This window comes from Diceros bicornis, chromosome 17, assembly GCF_020826845.1.
Source record: "Diceros bicornis minor isolate mBicDic1 chromosome 17, mDicBic1.mat.cur, whole genome shotgun sequence".
NCBI lineage: Eukaryota > Metazoa > Chordata > Mammalia > Perissodactyla > Rhinocerotidae > Diceros > Diceros bicornis.
In genome coordinates this window covers 27,825,925-27,852,438 of record NC_080756.1, presented here as the reverse complement: position 1 = coordinate 27,852,438, position 26,514 = coordinate 27,825,925, and the positions used below count along the sequence as shown (strand labels likewise).

Sequence of the window (26,514 nt, the reverse complement as noted above, 5' to 3'; positions counted from 1 at the left end):
TGGAATGTAAATGAGGTCTATGAATTCTTGAATGGCAATTTCAGCAAATTCCAACTAAAGATGAGACATCTCCTTTGAAATATTTCAAGTCAGTTTAGAAAAATGAACGTTTCATGCTGGAAGAAACTAACTTAAGGATTTTATTAATCACCTATGTGTATACAAATACGTATTGACACAGTGCTAATAGCACCAGAGCTACAAGAGCAAATAAATCTTGGCCCCTGGCTTTTAGAAACTTTATGATTCATCTAAGCGTTGATATACATAAGATATATAAATTAAATTTTGAAAGGATTGGCAAATTCATGAAAATGTTGGCAAAATCAGCATTTACTTATTGCTAACTATGGGCCAGGTACACTACTGTCTTGCATGCTTTGTCTCAAAGTAATGCTCATAATAACCTAATGAGGTAGATTTTATTATTATCCCCATTTTATAAAAGGTGATATTGAGGCTTGGAAAAATAAAATAATTTTTCCAAAGTCACTGCTAAACAGTACTGAAGCAAGATTTAAATGACATAATGATACTGTTTGTTAGGGGAAGCTGGAACAAAGCTCTCATCAAGGTTGATATTAGAGCAGAAAAAATGTCTGTGTGGCATCTGCCTTAAACTCTCTCTTAAAAAAATAAATTGGAGGAGTGAAACATAGCTTTGATCTAGCAGAGACATTCCAATGATCCCATGTAAGAATATTGCTCCTCTCTAGCCATACACATCAGTGCTAATTCATTTGGGGCATGCGACTCTTAGCTGTGTTCTGTAAATGCTGCCATGTTGATGACATGTGAGTGATTCTCTTCTCCTCATCTTGTTGTGAGATGTTACTCTTCCCTTTCGGAGAGGATAGACTGTCAGGAACAACTGCTTCCCAATGTGGGTATGTTTGTGATGGATTTTACACCAGTTGGTCAGATCCCATATCCATGTAATTTGTTTATTGACTGTTCTAGATGTTGCTAAGTACCGATGCTGGTCACATGTTTAGAAAAATAAAATAAACAAGAACTGACCCAGGAAAGAGACTAATATCCCCGGAGCATCTAGAAATTCATTCATTCTCTGGTTCAAAAATCATGAAGCACCTGTCATGTTCCAGACTGCTAGTCAGCTAGCTAGGAGGGTGGTGTATAGAGATTATGGGCATAGCCACCTGTCCCCAAACATTTGCAATCTAGTGGAACAGAAAGTTTCAACAAGAATCACAGTAGGTGCGGTAAATACTATAAGCTGTATAGGGAGTTATGAGAACACAAATGAGGACCAACTGAAGCTCGGAGGGGCGAGAGGTCGCTTCCTGAAGAAACGACTCAATGGCTAAGTCATATAGGACAGTACAAATTTTGATAGGAGGAAAAAAGTGAGATGGTAATTACAGAAAGAGGAAAAGCATGTACAAAGGCTCAGAGGCATGAAAGCATGGCTTGTTTGAGGAGCTGTAAGTAGTTAAGGATGGCAACACAGGGTGCTTTGGGAGAAATGATGAGAGATGGGCAGAAAAGAATTTTGAATAAAGAACCTAAATGTTTTCCCCAAGATTATGGAGGGAAACGTCTTTGTTTTGGATGAAAACGGGGGTTCTGTGTTTCTGACATTTTTTTTTCAAAAAACTTTTTTAATGTATCCAAATTTTCTTTGTCTTATAAAACAATTTTTTCTTGCAGTTTCTGAGGAAGACAAAGGATTTGGACCAATTTTTGAAGAGCAACCAATCAATACCATTTATCCAGAGGAATCACCGGAAGGAAAAGTTTCGCTAAACTGCAGGGCACGAGCCAGCCCTTTCCCGATTTACAAGTAATGTACCTCACTGCTCTTTTCACAATGGAGGGTTGGACTAAAGATTACAGATCAGCATCTATGACCCTGTGCTGATAGAGAAAGCTATAATATAAGGCTTCCCACAAAGTCCAGGGACGTTAGCAAAAATAGTGGTATACAAGCCATTTATAAAAAAAAGTTGTTTAATGCCCAAATAGATAGCAAGTTTTCTCAAATATATGCAAACAATTTACTTGCCATTTCCAGCCCAGATAATGCCAGTGCCATTTGACATTATCCACTTAAAAATTGTCTAATGGAGACCATGCTATTAGGCATGCAAAAGGTTATATGAAAATCATGCACAATTTAAATATACATATCTGACGATAAAATGTTCGTTTATGCATTGGCCTGGATAATTCATACCTACAGATGATGGATAATATTTTTATATTAACTATATGTAAAGAGCTTGTATAGGTAATTCAAGAAAGCACCACTATTTCAATATTCTCAAATCTATATTCCAGACAACACAGCAAGTTTTTTAAATGTCTCTACCTATTGGACAATCTATATAAACATATCTCTTTCTGTTTTTCTGGGGTACCTATTTATGCTATCAAAAATAACTTTATAGAAAATTACAATGGGTTTTCCTGCTTTGGATTGTTCAGAAAAGTATACTAACAGTTTCTATTTTGATGCAAAGAATAAGGTTCAAAAATTAACCAAATGCCAACGGATTTTAAGTTCACCTGTGAAATGGCTCCATGAAGACACAGCAAGTGATTGATGGGGAAATTGGGGCTCTAGTGCATTAATGTCGCCTGACTTAATTGAAGGTTGTCACTCAACAAGGTTGACTTTAATAGTAGATTTTTTTCCTGGATAGAAAAATAACTTTCTATTGTTATAAAAAGTTGTTATCAAAGAGAATACTCCTTCCCCTCATTTAATTGTAGTTGAATTCATTTTCTCTTGCCTCTGGCTATAATTACAAAATTAGTCTTTGGGGCCAGCCCAGTGGGGCAAGCGGTTAAGTGCGTGTGCTCCGTTTCGGTGGCCTGGGGTTCACAGTTTCGGATCCCTGGTGTGCACCAATGCACCGCTTGTTAAGCCATCCCTTAACCCTTGTTAAGGGATGCTGTGGCTGCATCCCACATAAAGTAGAGGAAGATGGGCACGGATGTTAGCCCAGGGCCAGTCTTCCTCAAGAAAAAAAAAAAGGGTAGGATTGACATCAGATATTAGCTCAGGGCTAGTCCTCCTCACCAAAAAAAAAAAAAAAATTAGTCCTAAAATAAAATATGAATTTAGATACAAAATCACCATCCCTTTTTATTGTTTCAATTTCATGCATGGGAGTACAGTATAAGTAGATATTTTATCAATTCTAAATAATACATTTGTTCTGAAAATATTTGATGGGCTAGACTTATTTCTACCTTTAAGCCATACTTAATGAGAATCTATACACATAGTCATGGACATGGACTAGTATAACTAATAGGGGCTGTAGAGGAGATCTAATTTAAGCATGTATTTTTATAGGAGGGAAAGCTGAGTCCTGAATAAGTAAATTGGCTTGCTCCAGAGCTAGTAAATCACAGATCCAGGACTAAAACACAGGTTTTAGGACTTTCAAAAAACCATATAATTTTTTCAGTATGTATCTATATAGATAGTTTGATAGCATCTCAAAAGCTATTTCTGTGACACTCTGTCCTTGACATCCGTACATGGAAACTTAGCAAATCAGCCTCCAAGCTGGAATAGAGGTGACAAAACAAAAGAGTTTGTTCTCAGATAGTGTCCTAGACACATGTACTTCTCCTGGGCGCCCTCACCAACGCCACCCCACAGGGACAGTAAGAAGTTAAGTTTGCATAACTAAAATTTTTCACACATTGATTAGCAACTCCCTGTTTCCTCTCCCTCCAGTCCCTGGCAATCACCTTTCTATTCTTTGCTTCTATGAGTTTCACTATTTTAGAGATACCTCCTATAAGTAGATCTCGTATTTAGTGTTCTTACCAAAATTAAAAAAAAAAAAAAAAAAAAAAGAAGCAAAGTTTTGCTTGGCAAATACGTCACCAACACCCTCCCAGAGGTTGCACCAGCACCGAAGACCCCAGGGCGAGTGTGGCCTGACTATCCACACATTAATGTAGAGAGCTGGAGGGGAGAGGCAGACGTTTAATTCTGTTATGAAGGCAGTCTGTGTTTGACAGCACAAAAAAAGAAAAAAAATTCAGCTCATGACGCACTTTGATGGAAAAGAACATTTGAAGTTTATAAAATTTACTTAATATTCAGGGCAAGCCATGCTAACCTTGGTAATCATGCAATTTGTCATTCACACAGTTGTTTTATATTTCTGGCATGTTTTGTGATAATTTCTTATTCATGGCAACATCCTGAAAGGTACAACAGGGAATTTTACCTTCCACTTATCAGCCTTGAGGCTTTCATTATCTTGTCTTGACCCCCAAAATAACAAGAACTCCAATAAAATTGCATTTAAAGCTGTATGAAAGGCATTACAACAATGATGTATGTTCCTGAAAATAAAATAGACCAGTGAACTTACCCAAACACAGCAAAACTTGATCATTATATGACATCAAAGGCAGAATCAGATCCACTGGGGGAAGTTAACGCAATAAACAAAAATTGGGAGTCAACGTAATGGGAAAAACAAACGTGACAAGTGGAATTGCTCAACAAGGAAACCCATTGCCTTGGCAAATGCTAAGCAACTTGACATTGGATGGTTCAAGCAGGGACAATATTGCCATCAATGGGGAAGAGGGGGAAGATTTATTCATTGGGCTGGAATTTGGTAGGTTTTCAAAATGCAAAAGCACAGTTTTCTGTGTTTGCTTTTAAATTACCTCCTACCTTGTAAAAATTGAAACTAAAAATGTTCCAGTAATTTGAATTAATAAAAGATAGTCTAAAATCATGAGGCCTTTTTGACAAGATTCTGGCCTTAATCAGAAATGTGCCAGGCAAGGAGTGATGTGGCCACAGCCCGCTAGTTGACCATGGCTCTTGTCTTACGACATTGTTGAAGACCTGGAACCTTAGGGATAAATCCTGGTACAGAATGATTATAAAATTATGCAGGTGGTCAGCTTAATTGAAAAGTATTTTCTACGTGCATTCTTCTCATCGTATCACCAAGAAAGTTATATTCCTGTTTCTAGTCAACTTATTTCTAACAATTGCCATAAATATACCTGCAATAGTATATTTGTGACTTGGAAACGTAAAAGCTCAATTGACTTTTATCATTTTCAAATTGTGATCGACCTCTAGTGGTCAGAAGACGCCATTTACTGAGCAGAGCCCTGATTTCAATTAGTTTGTTTTATTGAAAAACTACTCGGATATTTAGAATCAGATATAGTGTTTGTCATTTGGGACGCCTCATGAGAAAAGAGGAAATATTTCATGCGCTTGAACATTTCCCTTTCCGTGCCTGAGCTAAATTATAAATCGTGAGCCCAGGCACGTGGAATTATAGGGTGTGAAGAAATACCACTTGGAATCATCTACTTAATCATCTGCCTTCACATGGAGCTCTATCCATATTATTTTAGAACAACGTTAGCCCAGTACACTGTTTGCAGGCCTCATGACCTTTGACGTGACGTTTCTTTCTTTTTCTCATAGATGGAGAATGAATAATGGGGATGTCGACCTGACCAGTGATCGGTACAGTATGGTGGGAGGAAACCTTGTTATCAACAACCCTGACAAGCAGAACGATGCAGGAGTATACTACTGTTTAGCATCAAATAACTACGGAATGGTCAGAAGCACTGAAGCCACCCTGAGCTTTGGATGTAAGCGACTGTAACTTTAAAAAGGGCATGTGTATTTAGTGTAAGGGCAAGTGTATTGTGAAGTAAAACCTAGATGTCATTATAAGAGCTCAGCAAGAAGAGAAATCAAGATGAAAAGCAAGTGAAAGGGTCCACAGATGAGGGGAGTCTTACAAGATCAGTGGGCCTTAATTATGTGGAGATGAAAACATTTCAAGAGAGCAAAGTGTCATGAGGAGTATTATAATAGTGAAAGATAAGACTGGAAAATAAACGAAGACCATATTCTGAAGGATCCTGAATAACTTTCTAGAAACCAACATCAATGGAAATGCTAAGCCATGCATTCTCAATGGGGATGATATCACCCCCAGGGGGTAAGAATTTGTTCTCGTGGGAAGAAACCATCTTAAACGTTACAGGATAATGGTTGGTGTCTCACCTAAGCTCAACTCTACCTGACAAAATCTTATTCCTTAGTATTTAATTTCTCTTATTAGGAATAAAGTAGATTAAATTAGTTAATGAAATCATTTTAAGTTTAAATTAAATTAAGATTTTTTCCTTACGGGGACCATAATGAAAAATATTTTGGGAAACACTGAGCTAAACTAAAAGTTAGAGGTCGTTCTGAAAGAAAATTGTGCATTGGGAGAGGGTTGAGCTGGATGATCTCCAGTATGTGATTTCATAAGTCAGCATTTAAATCTTTTGCAAAATGGATTATAGGATGAAACTGATGTTTTAAGAGGACCCACATGTCAGTGATTACGAGGAGGGAGTGAGACAGGGTCAAGAAGGGTAGTCAAATTAAATTAATGTGGAGAGAGCAGGGATGTAAATAAATACAAACTTTGAAGAAATAATTGACACAATGCGTTGCACCAAAGTAAAAAAAATGCCAAACGTTTTTTTAAGGAAAGTCTAGTCAAAGGGCAGAAACATTCTGCTCTGTTTAAAAATGGGATGAGGGCAAGTAAAACCAATTTCAAGGATGAGAGGAAGCATTTAAATCGTTGTTTCACATGTAGAGGTTATGGCGACATTAAGTTGTCCACATCTAAATGTCAACTAAGTATTTGAGGATAGGGCTGGCATATAAGTGAGGCATCAGGACTAGAGATGTAGATCTGAAGGGTTCTCTGCAAAGAGTAACAATTAGAATGATGACTTTTTAGAGATATACAATAGATTGAGAGAAGTTAACTATTACAATTTGAGTAGCGATCACAGATAAGAAATAGGAGGTAAGGCAGGACTGAATGAGCACCAGTAAAACAAATGAAGAATCAAATAGTAGAGTATCAAGAAACAAAGCAAAATGTGAGTTCCAAATACACAGGAAAGAGTAAAGGAAATGAGAACTGAGGAAAACTCAGAATTTGAAGAAGAGCAAGAGATTGGTGACCTTCACATTCCTCAACAAGGATCCTGTCTTTCATTCTTATTCCTTCTCCATATTGGAGTCCTCCCTCAGGAAGGGAAATGCATCTTTCAAATGAGTCTGTTCCTCTCAGTCATTCCTCTTTACTTACCTTCTTTGGTAGATCTCTGGTTTTGTCTGAGCCCGTTATATTTCCAGATACCTTTACTGAAATTCTTCCAAAATCTTAAGCAGCAGTTTAGGGTATCTGTAATCTTCAGGGCTGTCGGAATACTTATGCAGGCTGCTACTAACATCCGTAGGCTTGAGTTCACCATGGAACTCTTCTGTGGTTTATGCAAATCCCAGCAAGTAAAAATGGGAATTGACTTTCATAGGCTTCGCTAAACCAGCTGAGAAGTATTATATCCAAAAATAAGTTAGTATTTATTATAAGGTAAACTTCAATGAATCTCTTTGTATTGACCAGAGAGTGAAAGTTTTCTTTCTTTCTTTCATAATTAGATCTTGATCCTTTCCCACCTGAGGAACGTCCTGAGGTCAGAGTGAAGGAAGGGAAAGGAATGGTACTTCTCTGTGACCCTCCATACCATTTTCCAGGTAAATTTAATTTCTCTGTGACTATAAGCATCTATGAAATGAAATGGGCAAGTTTTTATTTTCTTAACTATAATGATACATGTATAATTAAATAAGACTCAATATTTGTGTAATCTTATAATGCATCACTTACTAGTGGTTATAGATGCTTCTTTTCTTGGCTCTTCAATCACTAGGCCCTAATTCCAAAGATCTATGCTCATTTCAGGTTATAAACAATATATATGTTGGATTATGTCTTCATTAAAGTTCCTGTTGCACAGGAGAAAATATGATAGATTTTCTATAAATTATTCCTGAAAAAGAAGAGTACCAAGCAATGATATATAATCAATCATTTTATTAACAATTTAACATCTCTAATATACTGTGAACTGTAATTAAACACTAGAAAGGGATAAAGACATACTAAATTATTAATCTCTTTAGGAGCACCAATCTGCAAGAGTAATCATCCAATTTAGAAAGGGGCTAAATTAAGTGTCATCTGTTACAAGATTCAACCTTCGGGAATACATGTTTTCAGTAATTTGATATGACCAAAAAGCCACCAAACTACTAACTAAAAGATGAGTACTTCATATAAATTCACTAATTTTCACTTGTTTTATTTATCAAATATCCCCTTGAAATAATATATTAATACCAATTTCTCACTGAAAAAATATTTTGTATTGTTATAGTTCTAATATTATGTTATAAATTTGACCTTAAATACCTCCACAGAGAATATGTGGAATATATTAATCTGGTATATATAGATGTGTATATATACTCCAATTATATATATAAATTCTCATTGTTTGTGTATTGAATATTGATAATTTTCTTTCTAACAACTATAGGACAAAGATTATTAATTGATAAATATAGGACGAACATATGAATTCGAAATATTGTAACAACCTTTCAATGAGAAAATAGTCTTTTTCTTTGAAGAACTGTCAAAACTATGGAAAAAAATCTCCTCATGTTCATAGTGTTTCCCACAAAGTAAATGATCATAAGTAGCCAACGACTGCATTTGACCATAGTCAACACTGGATGGGCTTCATTCAATCACTCATTCACTCAACAAATCTCTGGTGTGCACTTGCTGTATATCAAGCACTGTTTATGACACAGGAACACTGTAGTGAGCAAAACAGGAAAAGCTTTCCACTATTAGAGACCTTCTACTGGAAGAGACAGACAATAGATGAGATAAATAGTTAAAAGATATAGCATGTTAGATATTGATAGTTTAGCACTAGGTAGAAAAAAAATAATGCAGGGAAGGGGGTAGAGTAAGTGTTGAGGGGATGATTGAACCTTTATAAAGGACATTATTGAGAAGGTAACTTTGAATAAAGGCCAGAAGGAAATGAAGAAGCTAACAATGCAGATATCAGCGGGAAAGACATGCCCGGCAGATATAGCAGCATGAGCAAAGGCCTGAGATGGGACTATGGAGGAAGACCAAGGAAGCCAGGGTGGCTGAAATAGAGTGAATAAGGTAGAGAGTAGTAAGAAATGAAATCAAAGAGATACAAGAGCTGTATCATGTGGGATCTTAGAATTCATAGTAATTACATTGGCTTTTACTTTGAGTGAGATTTACACTGGAGGGCTTTGAGCAAAGGAGTCACATGACATTACTTAGGTTATAAAAGATGAGTCTGGCTACCATTTTAAGAAAAGACTTAGAGGAGGGTAAAAGTGAAGGCAGGAGATCAGTAAGAGGTATTGCAATAATCTAGGCAACATATGATGGACCAGAATGGTTGTAGCTGAGGTGGGAAGAAGTGGTTAAATTCAAGATATATTTTGAAGGAAGAGCCAAGAAGACTGGCTGGTAGACTTTATGTAAAGTGTAAGAGGAACAGAGGAGTCAGTGATGGCATCAAAGTTTTGTCATGCACTCCTGAAAGAATGGAGTCATCATTACCTGGAGGAATAGGTGTGGACGTGTTAAGTGTGAGGTGCCTATTAAACTTTCAAAAGGAGCTGTCTAGCTGGCAGTTCTATATGGGTGTGGAGCCCAGGGGCAGTGCCTGGGCTGGGAATATCAATTTGTAATTTATCATTGTAAAAATTGTTTTCAAAGCCGGGGTCGGACTGCATGTGATTAACCAGGGACTTACTATAGACAGAAAGGAGGAAGAAGAGGTCCACGGAACAGGCTTTAAGATTTTTCTGAGATAAGTCTTGCTTTTAGTCTCTGTGGCATCTTAACTACTGTGCTGAATGAAGAATTTCATGGACCAAAACAAGATTGGTAGAAGCTTGAAATCATTAAGCCAAAAGAGTTAACTACCTCTTCATCCTGATAAACATACATATATTTACATGGAGTGGGGGACCACTAAGATGGTCTTTTAAATAAGTCCAAGAAACATCATTAATCACAGAACAGAATCTGAACAGCTCTTCATCTCCTTCTGTCAGTTTATGTTATTAGCATATTATGACCTTTTTGAACATCAGTCATGCCACCTTCAAATATAAGAATGGCCATATGCTTCAAAACCATAATGCATGTATGTACTGTTTTACCATCTCCATGCCATAAATCTTCCTTCCTCCTAAGTGCAGTTAAATTAAGGTTTTCTGCTTTACTGCTTAAAACTATGGGGTTGAAGGTAGAAAGGGACCTGTCTCTGGGTTCTGAACCTCGCAGAATATTATATGTGCAACCATTTATAGTTGTCAAGCTCTATTGCTCTGGCTGGTGATCTAGTAACCTGGGACTCAGTCCTTTCTGTGTCGAGTAAACTTAGGCATGTCTCCATCTCAATTTCCTCATTTTAAATTTGGGAATAACAATTCCTATGCCCCCTATTCCACAGAGCTTGTTATGAGTTTTTAAATTTAATAATATATTCAAAAATGGTAAAATGGATATATAATTTCAATGGATTAGGATTAAAGTGAATAAAATATATTTTAGTACACAATATTTTGAATTAATTATTATTAAATAGAGTACATTTTACTATACAAAAGATTTTTGATTCACAATTTTAGAAATGTTGTCTCGTTTATGCACAGGAAAAAGATCCAGAAGGAAAGTCTCATCTTTCACGATCCATTACATTTTTCTGTGGATTTGGGTGCTCTACAGTTTCTTACAAAGGGGAAGACTCTGATTGGAACATAGATCACTTAATTACCAAGAACAGTTTTAAATAAGCATCTCGGGACAAATGCTTATTCAATTTTATAACAACATTTGATGTACAACTGATTGCCTAATGCCGAGCACAGAGTAAGTGCTCAACAAATGTTTGAGGAACGAAGAAGTGAGCGAGTAAATGACTGTGTTCATTAAACTGATGGATGTGTAGTTGTTACAATTTCACGAAAAGGCAAATTTACCTGTTTACCTTTTGTTTTATTAAATTGCAATCAGTAATTCACAAATGCATATGACAGACTCCTAGATGCTCAAAAAACGAAAACATAATGCTTTATTTCCAGCTAATTTTCTATTTAGTATAACCATCAGAAATTGAGTTGCCACATCTCACAAAATATGAATCATATATGTGTAAATTGAGGGAAAGAATAAAGAAAAAAGCTCCATCACTCGAAGGGAGGGTACTATTGACAAAATACACAATACCTAATAATAGACATAGGTGTGAATCTTAAAATGAATGAGAAAGTGGGAATTCTCTTCAGAAAAATAACTCCTACCATGTTGAATATGATATTGAATGCATCTCAATTCATTTTTTGACTAAAAAGATGAGCACAAAATTAGACACAAAGGGGAGCTGGCCCGGTGGCGCAAGCGGTTAAGTGCGCACGCTCCGCTGCGGCGGCCCGGGGTTCACCAGTTCGGATCCCGGGGGCGCACCGGCGCACCGCTTGTCAAGACATGCTGTGGCGGCGTCCCATATAAAGTGGAGGAAGATGGGCATGGATGTTAGCCCAGGGCCAGTCTTCCTCAGCAAAAAAAGAGGAGGATTGGCAGATGTTAGCTCAGGGCTGAGCTTCCTCACACACACAAAAAATAGACACAAAGGAGAGAGCCTAGTAGAAAATACATGAGCCTATAGTATAATTTGGTATAAATTTCTTTCTAAATAGGTTTAATATATAGTTTACTGTGGATATCAATGCACTAATCAGAAGTTATCATGATTTTATTGGTATAGGTAAATTCTGTTCTATGGAGGTTAATTAAAAAAGAAAGCACAAACATCTTCTCCAAACAAGTCTGCAAACTATTCATCCAGAGAATACTAAAGTACTTCAAATGTATTTCAAGGAGAAACACAGATTATTTAGCAAGGTTAAATAAGTGATGTATTCCAAGTAATCCAGTGAAATTAGCCAAATGCACCGTAATTGGCCAAAACAAATTTCCCCTTTAATGTGGTCCAGACTGTCTTGAGGCAAAGGGAAGAAATCTCAGACATCTATCAATAAAAGCAACATTGCTGAAATAGATGCCGTTACTTACTCTTTCTGAAAAATTAACTTTGTAGTAATTTATTATTTAAGGCAGTCAACAATGCTATGAAGAAACAGGTGTTGGCCTTTTCAGAGATGGTTAATTTTACCATCTGCATGGGTCAGGGAAAGACAGATAAAAAGATAATCCATTGAGTCCCTGTGAGAACTGGGTCAGTGCTCAGCTCTTGATTGCCAAAATTGTCTCATTTTTAAGTCAGAGGCAGGGCAGCTACCACACCAATCAGGGAACAGTTTTGGTAGTTCTGGAGTGGAGAGGAAGGTTAGAAAGTTCGTTCTGCCTCCCTATTGCTGTATGGCCTTGGGCGAGTCAATTAACCCTGCTAAACCTTGGTGTCCCTGTTTAAAAATAGCAATACAATTCCTACCTTAGTATTAATGAGAAATTATAGCTTCTAACATATTGCAATTGTTATTTTGTTGAAGCAATGGCTTATCAGTAGGCTAAAATTTGTTAGATAAATTTATATTAATTATTAATCTTAAATTACAAGTCCAGCAAGGGGAAAGACCACATCTGTCTTGTTTAGTGGCATATAGAAGGTACTCATTATGTGTTAAGTATGTAAATTGGAGAATTCATTTTGGGCATTAAATTAGCCAGACCAATTGCTCTATTGTCCAAGACTTATATTCATGCAAACATCATCACAATATCTTCTCTCATCTAGCTTTTGTCCCTTAAAGGTTCAAATATTAAAATATTATCCCATTCCTCTTCACACATCTCTTATGAGTGGGATACAGAAGAATTTCTTAAAATTTAGAGAAAACGAGTAATAGAGTGATTAAAACAGTCTGACCACAGTCATATTTATTCTAGAATTAAAATGCAGGTCTCCATAGTCACATAACTATGGAGTACCCAGACAATTCTAAATGCATTTTCTGTGTGGTATCTTGAAAACATTGTATGATTAAGAAAATCCTTTTTCTGTAAGGAAATCTACACTTTCTTGATTTTTTTTTTGATCTTTTAGAATTTAATTGTGATCAGAAATCATTGTAAAAATACTGATTTTCTTTTTAAGTGAGAATAGGAAAAATTATATCAAAATCAAATGGGTTCACAGTCTGTTTTAAAATGTAATATAAATATAATTTTGGATTAACCATTATATGGCATTATTTCTTGTCCAATTCTAAGAATCTGATTTCAGTAATTTAAGTGGTCTCCTAAGTTTCTTCCTATCGTGATGCTTCTGTGGTTTTTACTGACCCTAAATCAGCATAAGAATAACAATTAATATAATAGCATCATTCACAGATATAAATGTCTAGAAAGATATACGCTAACAATGATAACTCGGAGTTGGAGAATTATGGTGGTTTAGTTTTCTTTCTCTTTTTTAACTTTATCTGTATTTTCTATTTTTTGACAATAAAAATATACTCACTCTATAATTAAAAAGTTAAGATTAAAAAACAGAATGATCATCTTCATTCGCTTTCTTGATATTATATATTGCTGGAGAAAATTACATAGCTAATCTAAATGGAATCCCCTGGATTATTATTCCAATCACTCTGGATTTATATAGTGTGCAGTTCTTTGTTTTTCGTAGTCACTTCTCTTTCACACTCCCTATAGCAGCTTTACTAGTCACCTTGAGCTCCCTAAAGCAAAAGGGTGGTGTGTCATGATTATTTCATTTGTAAAAGATCTTGGCCTTCCATCATCTTGCACCTAAAATCCTATCTAACTTGACCTAAGAGACTCCCCATTATAGTCTTCCTAGTGGCAGTTGTCTTCACATGGTCATGATTTTTGAAAGGGAATCAACATTTTGTGACTGAGAAGTAGGCAATGCCCATAGTTGCCTCTTGTGCGTTACTGCTGTGCATAACCACTGGGGAGTCATTCCTCACAGCAGGAAGGGGAGATAGGAATACAAAACTACATGAAAAGCAGCAAATTAATGAGGAAATTCAACTTTTGGCCTAACCAGCCAGTGTGTTCAGCCAAAGGAATTTCCTGTGGTGAAGTTACCACATGATATACTTCCGAATATTTAAGAAACCAGCAACATGCCTTTCTCTGTTTGTGTGGTTTTTACTTTTTAATGTGGCCAAAACAGGTTATGTAAACTCATTTCTAAATCTATAATTTAAGATAGGAGTTAAAAAAAGAGAAAGATACAAAGCCACAGTATGGTTAGTAATTTTATTTTTAAAATGCGGTAGGGAACATGGGTTATGAGCTTTGGAATTATCAGACCTGGATTCAAAATCCCAATTCTACTTAACAGTCATGAAATTTTAATCAAGTCAGTTAACTTCTCTGAGTTTCATTTAGCCCATCAATGAAATTGAAGTAAAAAAATTAATAGTCCATAAAATAATTGAGAGAGAAAGATGGATATAATTGCTTAGCATCATGCTTATACTCACTCAAAATATGGTAGCTTTTAGAAAATTTGTACTGTTTGTCTTGGCCTACTTCCAACATTTGCTCTACAATAGCCTAGATTAGATTATGCAAGCTATCTTGTTACTAGAAAACAAAATCTTTGCTTTTGGAGAAGAGCTTCATATTTAGTAGACAATATTTTCTCCTATTAGATGATCTTAGCTACCGCTGGCTTTTAAATGAATTTCCTGTGTTTATCACAATGGATAAACGAAGATTTGTGTCCCAGACAAATGGCAATCTCTACATTGCGAATGTCGAGGCATCAGACAAAGGCAATTATTCCTGCTTTGTATCCAGTCCTTCTATTACAAAGAGTGTGTTCAGCAAATTTATCCCACTCATTCCACTACCTGAACGTAAGTATTTTATTTGTTACACTCTGTTTTTGCAAGCTTGTCTGCTTATGGCACTCATAATAGCAAAAAGAAATATCCAGTGGGAAGATGAGCTGGTTGCTCAGTCAGGGCAAACATGATACACATTTTGAAAGTCTTGGTCCTTCCTTATTTTTTCCGATAGAGATTTACATCATAAAAGTGTCCTAAGATGGTTGAGTTCGGACTGATTGACTCTATTTCAGAGAATGCATTGGCGACTGATTCATTAGCCAAATACCTGAACATTGGTTACAGTGGGAATCACCAGCATCTGCTTTTTGTTTCATGGCCATTCCTATTTCTTAGTAAGCACATGAAAGAGAACAAATGATTAGATCAAAACAAACTATAGTTATTACAGAATTAGGGGGAAAAAAAGACAGTTGTATTATTTTTATATTTTTAAAGAACTAATTACATGAAGCACATAAGTATATAAACTGTGTTTCTACTGTAAATAATTAGCATAGGATATTACTATAGTGGCACCATATTTGATGACCATAATACTGACTGCCCTTTTTCCAGGCTCCAACTGAACTGCTTTCCTTTTTCTAACACACCACCACTTGAGAGAATCTGATCCCAGCATATTTGCTTACTTTGCATTATTTTTATTGCAGTCCTGTTGCTACACTCATATCACCGAGTTCAAGCTTCTGGGGAAATACTGGTTTCATTTCATATTGTTGACAAGCTCAGGTTTGGTTCCTGCCTCTACCCCTAGGTAGTGTATGACAATGGGGAAAATGCCACCATATCACTGTGACTCCATTTTTATTACTCTCTTCAAGATAGAGATCACGTGGTTGGTATTCCATAAATACTTTTTGACTTTCTGGCTCTTACTTCCCTCCACAATCATGGGAGATACTCTGATCCACTACTGCACAGAGTTAAAAGAAGCCATCATGTAAGAAGCTCCTTAATTTTCTTTCTTACTCTTCCCCAGAAATTCAGCACTTCTATTTATTTCATGCTTTCTGTCTTTGTGGAAGAAAGGTTTCTCCTTTCTTCCACAAAGCTAATTTCTCCAGTTGCTCTGGTTCACATTCCATTTGATTCATTTAGGGACTTCACTACATCACTTATTTCCCCTGAATCTTAAAACTCTCCTCCATTTCTTCCCCTCTCCATATTCTTTTGTATTCAATGCAAACAATCTTGGATAATCAAAACAACTTCTCATTTTCTAAATCCAAAGGACACTTCAGTCCTGATTCTATATGAAGATTGACACTATGTCTCTTCTGCCTCTCTTGAACTCTCCCATCTTTTCCTAATTTCCCTGACTCTTTCCACTCTCTCCTCATCTCCCACTAGCCTCTCTGACAAATCCTATGCAGTATCCTTCACCTGATCTTCCTCCTTCTTATATTTCTCTTGAATCTTTTTCTAGATATTCTCACCCATTTATACCTTTTCAACAGTAGCCCTATGCAGATAACTGCAAAATCACATCTCCAAAACTTTTCCCTGTGTTTAGTCCTTAATTCTACCTACCTCTTGGACTTATCACACAGAAGGTTCTCAAGGATGTTAAGCTCAAAATGTTCCAAACACACCTGTTATCTCCCCTCTAAACTTCCTCTTCTGGTCATCTTCATCTCATTTAGCAATACCGTTGTATTTCTACTAACTCAGGGTAGCATTTTTAATCATCAACCCCTCTCCTCCCCTCATCTTCAGGACAGAGCCAATCATTCTCATTTAGTATGTAAGCACTTGGGAAGTTTGAGGAAAATGTGGAACCTACAGGTACTGATTCAGCAGACCTGGGAATATGACCGAGGCATATTCAGCAAGCATCCCAGGTGATTCTGATCAATTGGATCTTTGATCTACACCTTGAGAAAACGTTATCTATGGGGATCTGTTGTTTCTGCCCCTAAAATACAACTTGGATCTGTTCTTTCCTTTCTTTCCTACTGTGACTGTGCCCTACTTCAGGCCTTCATTTGTTTTTCTGAATTTATGAAACAGCCTCCCTCAGATCTTTGACTCTCTTCTATATTTCTCTTCTCCACGGTCCATCCTTTAAAACTGCCAGCAAGGTCTTCTACTTAAAGCAAAAGTAAGATGTATATTACTTCTCTTTTTTTTTTTTAATTTTTTGTTTATTGCAGTAACATTGGTTTATAACATTGTATAAATTTCAGGTGTACATCATTATACTTCTATTTCTGCATAGATTACATCATGTTCACCACCCAAATACTAATTACAACCCATCACCACACTCATGTGCCGAATTATCCCTTTCGCCCTCCTCCCTCCCCACTTTCCCTCTGGTAACCACCAATCCAATCTCTGTCTCTATGTGTTTGTTTATTGTTGTTATTATCTACTACTTAATGAGGGAAATCATACGGTATTTGACCTTCTCCCTCTGACTTATTTCACTCTGCATAATACCCTCAATGTCCATCCATGTTGTCACAAATGGCTGGATTTCATCGTTTCTTATGGCTGAGTAGTATTCCATTGTGTATATATACCACATCTTCTTTATCCATTCGCCCCTTCATGGGCACTTAGGTTGCTTCCAAGTCTTGGCTATTGTGAATAACGCTGCAATGAACACAGGGGTGCATGTATCTCTATGCATTGATGTTTTCAAGTTCTTTGGATAAATACCCAGCAGTGGAATAGCTGGATCATATGGTAGTTCTTTCCTTGATTTTTTGAGGAATCGCCATACTGTTTTCCATAGTGGCTGCACCAGTTTGCACTCCCACTAGCAGTGTATGAGAGTTCCCTTCTCCCCACATCCTCTCCAACACATGTTGTTTCCTGTCTTGTTAATTATAGCCATTCTGACGGGTGTGAGGTGATATCTCATTGTAGTTTTGATTTGCATTTCCCTGATAGTTAATGATTTTGAACATCTTTTCATGTGTCTGTTGGCCATCTGTATATCTTCTTTGGAGAAATGTGTGTTCAGGTCTTTTGCCCATTTTTTGATTGGGTTGTTAGTTTTTTTGTTGTTGAGATGCATCAGTTCTTTGTATATTTTGGAGATTAAGCCCTGATAAGATGTATGGTTTGCAAATATCTTCTCCCAATTGTTAGGTTGTCTTTTCATTTTGTTGATGGTTTCTTCTGCTGTGCAGAAGCTTTTTAGTTTGATGTAGTCCCATTGGTTTATTTTTTCTATTGTTTCTCTTGCCCGGTCAGACATGGTGCTTGAAAATATGTTGTTAAGACCGATGTCGAAGAGCGTACTGCCTATGTTTTCTTCTAGAAGTTTCATAGTTTCAGGTCTTACATTCAAGTCTTTAATCCATTTGGAGTTTTGTGTATAGTGTAAGGTAAGGGTCTACTTTCATTTTTTTGCATGTGGCTATCCAGTTTTCCCAACACCATTTGTTGAAGAGACTTTCTTTTCTCCATTGTATGTTCTTGGCTCCTTTGTCAAAGATTAGCTGTCCATAGATGTGTGGGTTTATTTCTGGGCTTTCGATTCTATTCCATGGATCTGTGTGTCTGTTTTTGTGCCAGTACCATGCTGTTTTGGTTACTATAGCTTTGTAGTATATTTTGAAATCAGGGAGTGTGATACCTCCAGCTTTGTTCTTTTTTCTCAGGATTCCTTTACTTATTCGGGGTCTTTTGTTGTTCCAAATAAATTTCAGAATTCTTTGTTCTATTTCTGTGAAAAATGTTGTTGGAACTTCGATAGGGATTGCATTGAATCTATAGATGGCTTTAGGAAGTATGGACATCTTAACTGTGTGAATTCTTCCCATCCAAGAGCATGGAATATCTTTCCATTTCTTTGTGTCTTCTTCAATTTCTTTCAGAAATGTTTTATAGTTGTCGGTGTGCAGCTCTTTCACCTCTTTGGTTAAGTTTATTCCTAGGTATTTTATTCTTTTTGTTGCAATTGTAAATGGGATTGTATTCTTAATTTCTCTTTCTGCTACTTCATTGTTAGTGTATAGAAATGCAACTGATTTTTGTATGTTGATTTTGTATCCTGCAAATTTACCTTATTCATTTATTACTTCTAAAAGTTTTCTGGTGGATTCTTTAGGGTTTTCTATATATACAATCATGTCATTTGCAAATAGTGACAGTTTCACTTCTTCCTTTCCAATTTGGATCCCTTTTATTTCTTTCTCTTGCCTGATTGCTCTGGCTAGGACTTCCAGTACTATGTTAAATAGGAGTGGTTGCAGTGGGCATCCTTGTCTGGTTCCTGTTCTTAGAGGGATAGCTTTCACTTTTTCACCATTGAGGATGATATAAGCTGTGGGTTTCTCTTATATGGTCTTTATTATGCTGAGGTACTTTCCTTCTATACCCATTTTATTCAGAGTTTTTATCATAAATGGATGCTGTATCTTGTCAAATGCTTTCTCTGCATCTATTGAGATGATCATGTGATTTTTATTCTTCATTTTATTGATGTAGTGTATCACGTTGATTGATTTGCGAATGTTAAACCATCCCTGCATACCTGGAATAAATCCCACTTGATCATGGTGTATAATCTTTTTAACGTATTGTTGTATGCGATTTGCTAGTATTTTGTTGAGGATTTTTGCATCGATGTTCATCAGTGATATTGGCCTGTAGTTTTCTTTTTTTGTGTTGTCCTTGTCTGGTTTTGGTATCAGGGTAATGTCAGCTTCATAGAATGAATTAGGGAGCTTCTCTCCCTCTTCAGTTTTTTGGAAGAGTTTGAGAAGGATAGGTATTAAGTCTTCTTTGAATGTTTGGTAGAATTCACCAGGGAAGCCGTCTGGTCTTGGACTTTTAGTTTTCGGGAAGTTTTTGATTACTGTTTCGATCTCCTTACTGGTGATTGGTCTATTCAAATTCTCTACTTCTTCTTGATCCAGTTTTGGAAGGTTGTATGATTCTAAGAATTTATCCATTTCTTCCAGGTGTCGAATTGGTTGGCATATAGCTTTTCATAGTATTCTCTTATAATCTTTTGTATTTCTGAGGTGTCTGTTGTAATTTCTCCTCTTTCATTTCTGATTTTACTTATTTGTGCCTTCTCTCTTTTTTTCTTGGTGAGTCTAGCTAAAGGTTTGTCAATTTTGTTTATCTTTTCAAAGAACCAGCTCTTGGTTTTATTAATTTTTTCTATTGTTTTTTTGGTCTCTATTTCATTTATTTCTGCTCTGATTTTTATTATTTCCCTTCTTCTGCTGATTTGCGGCTTTGTTTGTTCTTCTTTTTCCAGTTCCTTTAGGTGCATTGTTAGATTGTTTATTTGAGATTTTTCTTGTTTGTTGAGATAGGCCTGTATTGCTATCAACTTCCCTCTTAGAACCGCTTTTGCTGTATCAGATAAATTCTGGCATGTCGTATTTTCATTTTCATTTGTCTCCAGGTATTTTTTGATTTCTTCTTTGATTTCTTTGTTGACCCAGTCGTTGTTAGGTAGCACATTGTTTAATCTCCACGTATTTGTGGCTTTTCTGATTTTCTTCCTATAGTTGATTTCTAGTTTCATACCGTTGTGGTCAGAAAAGATGCTTGGTATTATTTAAATCTTCTTAAATTTATGCAGACTTGTTTTGTGGCCTAATATGTGATCAATCCTGGAGAATGTTCAATGTGCATTTGAAAAGAATGTGTATTCTTCGGTTTTTGGATGGAATGCTCTGTATGTATCTACTAGGTCCATCTGTTCTAGTGTATCATTTAAGGCCAATGTTTCCTTATTAATCTTCTGTTTGGATGATCTATCCGTTGGTGTAAGTGGAGTGTTAAAGTCCTGTACTATTATTGTGTTACTGTCTATTTCTGTTTTTATGTCTGTTAATAATTGCTTTATATATTTAGGTGCACCTACATTGGGTGCATAGATATTTACAAGTGTTATATCCTCTTGTTGGATTGTTCCCTTGATCATTATGTAATGCCCTTCTTTGTCTCTTTTTGCAGTTTTTGTTTTAAAGTCTATTTTGTCTGATATGAGTACTGCTACCCCAGCTATCTTTTCATTGCCATTTGCGTGGAGTATCTTTTTCCATCCCTTCACTTTCAGTTTGTGAGTGTCTTTAGGTCTGAAGTGTGTCTCTTGTATGCAGCATATATATGGGTCTTGTTGTTTTATCCAATCAGCCACCCTATGCCTTTTAACTGGAGCATTTAGTCCACTGACATTTAAAGTAGATAAGTATGTACTTACTGCCATTTTTGAACTTTTGTTTTTCTCAGTGTTTTAGTAGTCCTTCTCTGTTCCTTTCTTCCTCTATACAGAATTGATGATCTCTTTAGTTTGACCTCTGTCTGAAAGCTCTACTCTTTAACTCCCCTCCTCCCTCCTTTTATGTTTTTGATATCACATCTAACCTCTTTTTTTGTGCATTTGTATCCATTATGTTCTTATCATGGAAATAGATAATTTTTCCTATTTGTGGTCTTCTCTTTTCCCCTTAAATCAGTCCCTTTAACATTTCTTGTAGCACTGGTTTCTTGGTGACAAACTCCTTTAATTTTTGCTTGTCTGGGAAATTTTTGATCTCTCCTTCCATTTTGAATGATAACCTTGCTGGGTAGAGTATTCTTGGCTGTAAGTTTTTTCCTTTTAGCACTTTAAATATATCGTGTCATTCTCTTCTAGCCTGTAAGGTTTCTGCTGAGAAGTCAGCTGCTGGCCTTATGGGGTTTCCTTTGTATGTAACTTGACTTTCTCTTGCAGCTTTTAGGATTCTCTCTTTATCTTTAATTCTGGACATTTGATTATGATGGTGTCTTGGTGTGGGTCTCTTTGGGTTTATCTTGTTTGGGGCGCTCTGTGCTTCCTGTACCTGGATGTCTGTTTCCTTCCTTAGGTTAGGGAAGTTTTCATCTATTATTTCTTGAAATAGATTCTCTGCCCCTTTGTCTCGTTCTTCTCCTCTGGGACACCTATAACACGGATGTTAGTGTGCTTGATGTTGTCCCAGAGGTCCCTTAGACTGTCCTCACTCTTTTTAATTCTTTTCTCTTTTACCTGTTCACCTTGGGTAATTTCTTCTAGTCTTTCGTCCAGCTCCCAGATCCGTTCTTCTGTATCCTCTACTCTGCTTTTGAGTCCCTCTAGTGAATTTTTCATTTCCAGTATTGTATTCTTCATTTCTGATTTGTTCTTTTTTATATCTTCCATTTCTTTGTTGACATTCTCACTGAGTTCATCTATTCTTCTCCCCACATCAGTGAGCATCCTTAACACTCTTAGTTTGAACTCTCTGTCAGGTAGGTTGCTCATTTCTGTTTTACTTAGTTCCTTTTCTGGGGTTTTGTCCTGTTCCCTTACTTGGAATGTATTCCTTTGCCTCCTCATTTTGCCTCTTTCCCTGTGCTCGTGACTATGTATTAGGTAGGTCTGCTAAGTCTCCTGCTCTTGGATAGGTGACCTTATGTAAGTGATGGCTTAGGAGGCCTGCGGTGTGCTTCCCTCAGTTCTCATTGTTCCAGGGGTGACCCCTATATGGGCTACGTGTGTCCTTCTGTTGTGGCCTGTTTGCTCTCCCTGTAGGCGCCCAGCTTGGCCAAGTTATGCTCCTGGCCCGCTGTTGTAATGCTCAGCTGCTTGTAGTTGTTGTGGGCCCTTCACTCTCTTTATCAGGTGTGGGGAGCCCCAACACAGTTGGCTGCAAGTTCTAATACCACATTTGTGTTGCAGTATTTCTTTTAATTGAGTAGGGCCCCAGCGTGGCAGGTTGTTAGTCTCAGGGCCTTACAATTGCTATAAGCCTCCAGCCTTTAAGTCTCTTGTCAGCTCTCTGAGGATTGCAGCTGGGTGGGGCTGGCCTCAGGCACAGGAGCACCCAATTGTTTCAGGCTTTGGAAGGTGGGGCAAACCCCCATGTGGGTCTTTGAGAAGCACAAGTCTCCTGCAGCTGACAAGCCCTGCCACCCACAGGTTCACAAACACAGTCAACACAGTCCTGCCCCGTGTGAGCGCCCCGACCTCCCCAAGTGAACCCAGTCTCTCCACGGCAGGAGCCCCCCACATGCCACCACTGCCACACACTCTCCACCTGCTCCCTGTGCACGCCCTGCCCCACTGAAGTTGGCTCAGTTGCCAGGCTGCAGAGAATACAGTCACCAATCTATGCAGGCCCACAAGTTGCCTGAGGGCTTGTTGTCGGGTGGGGCCAGTCTCTAGGGTGGGCTGCCTGCCCTGGCTGAGCTGGATTAAATCAGTGCTCTAGCGGGTGGGGCAGACCCTGGGCTAGCAGGCCCCAGGGAGAACTCCAATTGCGTCTGTGTCAGCACGCCCATACCAGGCCACAACAATGGCCGCCGCCAATGTCCCAGTCCCTGGAGAGGTCTCACTTCTCACTGAGATGCACACGGGTCCTGTTAGGTGAGTCTCTTTTCACCAAAGCACGGTGCACCTTTCTTTCTGGTGAGTTTAGGTTGCTTTCTGAAACGGGTGAGTTTGTGCATGGGCCCTTTAAGAGCCAGTTTTAATTTCTTTGTGAGCCAGCTTTTCTGGGGGTACTCCCCAATGTTTTAGTAGCAGGCAAAGTCCGATATTATGCCACTCGTCTCGATTGTGCTGGGTCCACAAAATGCCCACAGCAGGGGTGCTCCCTGGCTCAGGGCCCCGCGCCTCCAGGGAGGCTGTGTACCTTTGGGCTGCTCCCAGGTGGCCATGTGAAGCTGGCGGCTTGTGAAGGCGGCGTTTTTCCTCTCCAGAAGGCAGTTTCTGCCTCTTCCACCTCAATTAGGATTGTCCGTTGTTGCAGGAGTTCCTCTTATCCAGTTTTCAGTTCTGTCTCAGGGGTAATTTTTCCACGAGTAGTTGTAAATTGGCTGTGTCTTCAGGAGGAGGTGAGCTCAGGGTCTGCCTACGCCGCCATCTTGACTTCCTCTCCCCTATATTACTTATCTTACCAAAACCCATTGGTGGTTACCGGCTGACAAAATTAGTCTCAAAATATTTACTATCACAGTTTCAAGTCTTCTAGATTATAGGTTCAAGCTTGTTTTCAACTACATATACTTAAATATCATTTGAATTCCTAGACCTTTTTTAATTCGCTTCACACTCCTGGAGTTTTGTCATAATATGCTATTTCTTCACTCGGAACTGGTCCAGATCAAATGCCCTCTTGTCTGAAATTCCCATGGCCCCTACATACTTCCAACAATCTTCCTCAGCTGCCACTTTTTCAGACCATCTATTTTTGTCTTGGTTTGTATTTCAGGTTATTTGTCTCCTTGCATTACACAGTATAAAGTACACACTCACTTTGTGATCCTAAACAATGTATTTAGCCTTTCTGAGCCTATTTCTTCCCCTCTAAGATTGAGAGAAGAATACATCTTTTAGGACTGATATGCTGAATGAATGAAATGAAGCGCCATATTGATGAGCATGGTGATGTCTGAACAAACATTTTTTTCTTTCCCTTTCTCCTTCCCTCTTTTCAACTTGTTTCCCCTTTGCCCTCATTTCAATGGACACGTCTTTCTTTTCTCCCCTGACTTATTTCTTTTCCACTCTCCTCTCTTCCTTCTTCCCTTCTCCCTCATTTCCTTTCTTCCTTCTCTTTCTTCTTGAGTTAGCAGGAAGCAATTATAGCACCTGGCACAATGTTTTACATGTATTTGATGCTCCCTAAAGACTTGGATTTTTTTAGTGAATTGAGTCAGATTGGTTACACAGCTGTCAGAATGAGCCAATATGATTCAAAATGCTTGATGAAATTTATACTATACATATACTATGCATAAACAAATGTATACATTGTGACACAGTCAGATATTTTCCAATACTTCTACAGAGAAAAGCCTTCCATATTGAAGTTGTTCTAATTCTATAAAAATCATGATATTAAAAAAATACTATTCTTATTAATTAGTTGATATTTCTATTTTTCTTAATATTAGGAACGACAAAACCATATCCTGCTGATATCGTAGTTCAGTTCAAGGATGTATATGCATTGATGGGCCAAAATGTGACTTTAGAGTGTTTTGCACTTGGCAAGTAAGTATACTTACATTTTTCATTAATGTATATAGAAATATATTAATTTTGTGCTGTTTTAGGAAATATAAGATGTAAATGTTTAGCTAGAAACATAAACATAAAATTGCCTTGTAAGCTTTGTGGACCCTTAGCTCTTTTATCTCCTATTTAAAGTCCCGTTCCTGATATCCGATGGCGGAAGGTCCTAGAACCAATGCCAAGCACTGCTGAGATCAGCACCTCTGGGGCTGTCCTCAAGATCTTCAATATTCAGCTAGAAGATGAAGGCACATATGAATGTGAGGCTGAGAACATTAGAGGAAAGGATAAACATCATGGAAGAATTTATGTTCAAGGTAGATGATATATTATTTTAATTTTCTATAAATTTCATCAATATCTTATTTACAGACATTTCCATACTTGAAAAACTAGTATATGCTGATTAATAGTTTAAAAACAGTGATGTATATTACATTATGCATAAAGAAGAAATATTTATCCTATGTCAAATTAAGTCACAAATACGAGTTATAGATGTGAACTTATGCCATTAGTTTCATACTAACACCAATGGATTGATAGTGGTGTTTCTGATAATTTTCAGAAAATACAATTAATGTAGCTTGTTGACTCCCTTCTTTGTTCTCTTTTTTCAATACCTTTTTGTGTGTGTCTGAAGAAGATGAGCCCTGTTGTCAATCCTCCTCTTTTTGCTGAGGAAGATTGGCCCTGGGCTAACATCCGTGCCCATCTTCCTCTCCTTTATATGTGGGACGCCTGCCACAGCATGGTTTGATGAGTGGTATGTAGGTCCGAACCTGGGATCCAAACCCAGGAACCCTGGGCCGCTGAAGCGGAGCCTGTGAACTTAACCACTACACTACGAGGCTGGCCTTCAATATCTTTTTATTTGTAGAAGAATCTATGCATTATGACTTGGTCTAAGCCTCTGGTTTACAAACTTCAGTATGCCTCAAAATCACCTGGAGGGCTTGTTAAAACACAGATTACTGGTTCTCACCCTCAGAATTTCTGAGTTAGAAGGTCTATTTGGGGCCCAAGAATTTGTGTTTCTAACATGTTCCTAGGAGATGCTAATGCTACTGGTCCAGGAACCACACTTTGAGAACCACTGGTCTAAGGAAACATTTTTCCGTGATACAGTTTTCTTAGTACAAGTGTTTGATTCTCATACATTGAAATAAACTTATATTTTGGAGGATAGGATGTTGTTTTTCAGGCAACAGCTGAAACTTTTCAGGTTGAAGTCATCTCTGTAATGTTCTACAGTGTGAAACATGCAGGTCACACTGAATAAACATCTAAGACTTCAACAAGATCATTTATTTAAAGGATAAGCATACATTGAGTGTCTACTCAGAGGCAGAGTATGATAGGGGCGAGGATAATTAGACAAAAAAAATACTCTCTCTATACTTGAGAAATTCATACTCTAGTCATATTATATACAAAACTCCCAAGTTTATACAAGTGTACTTAGGTAAACAAATATATACCTACCTGCACACACACGCGCACACACACACACACACACACAAGTAATTATAAAGATAACTGGGAGAGTGCAATATGGGAATTTACATAGGATATTGATAAATCGTATGATGAGGGGCTCCTTAGCCACACTGAGATGGTTGGCGATAGGAGAAACTGGAGATGATGCCTAGCCAAATTGGAATACCAGAATGAGGAAAGGGCATTGTGGCAGCGTCAGGGCCAA

The 26,514-nt window shown here is 37.5% G+C and overlaps 1 protein-coding gene across 2 annotated transcripts in view; it reads left to right on the top strand.

Annotated features, from left to right (window-relative positions):
* CNTN1 (contactin 1) overlaps nucleotides 1-26,514 on the top strand; it is a 347,630-nt gene that overhangs the window by 191,203 nt on the left and 129,913 nt on the right. For both annotated transcript variants that reach the window (XM_058558501.1, XM_058558502.1), the window contains 6 exons: nucleotides 1,672-1,804; nucleotides 5,453-5,625; nucleotides 7,493-7,588; nucleotides 14,612-14,818; nucleotides 24,689-24,788; nucleotides 24,945-25,126. In XM_058558501.1, coding sequence (XP_058414484.1) covers nucleotides 1,672-1,804; nucleotides 5,453-5,625; nucleotides 7,493-7,588; nucleotides 14,612-14,818; nucleotides 24,689-24,788; nucleotides 24,945-25,126 — 891 coding nt within the window. The remainder of the gene's footprint in view (nucleotides 1-1,671; nucleotides 1,805-5,452; nucleotides 5,626-7,492; nucleotides 7,589-14,611; nucleotides 14,819-24,688; nucleotides 24,789-24,944; nucleotides 25,127-26,514) is intronic.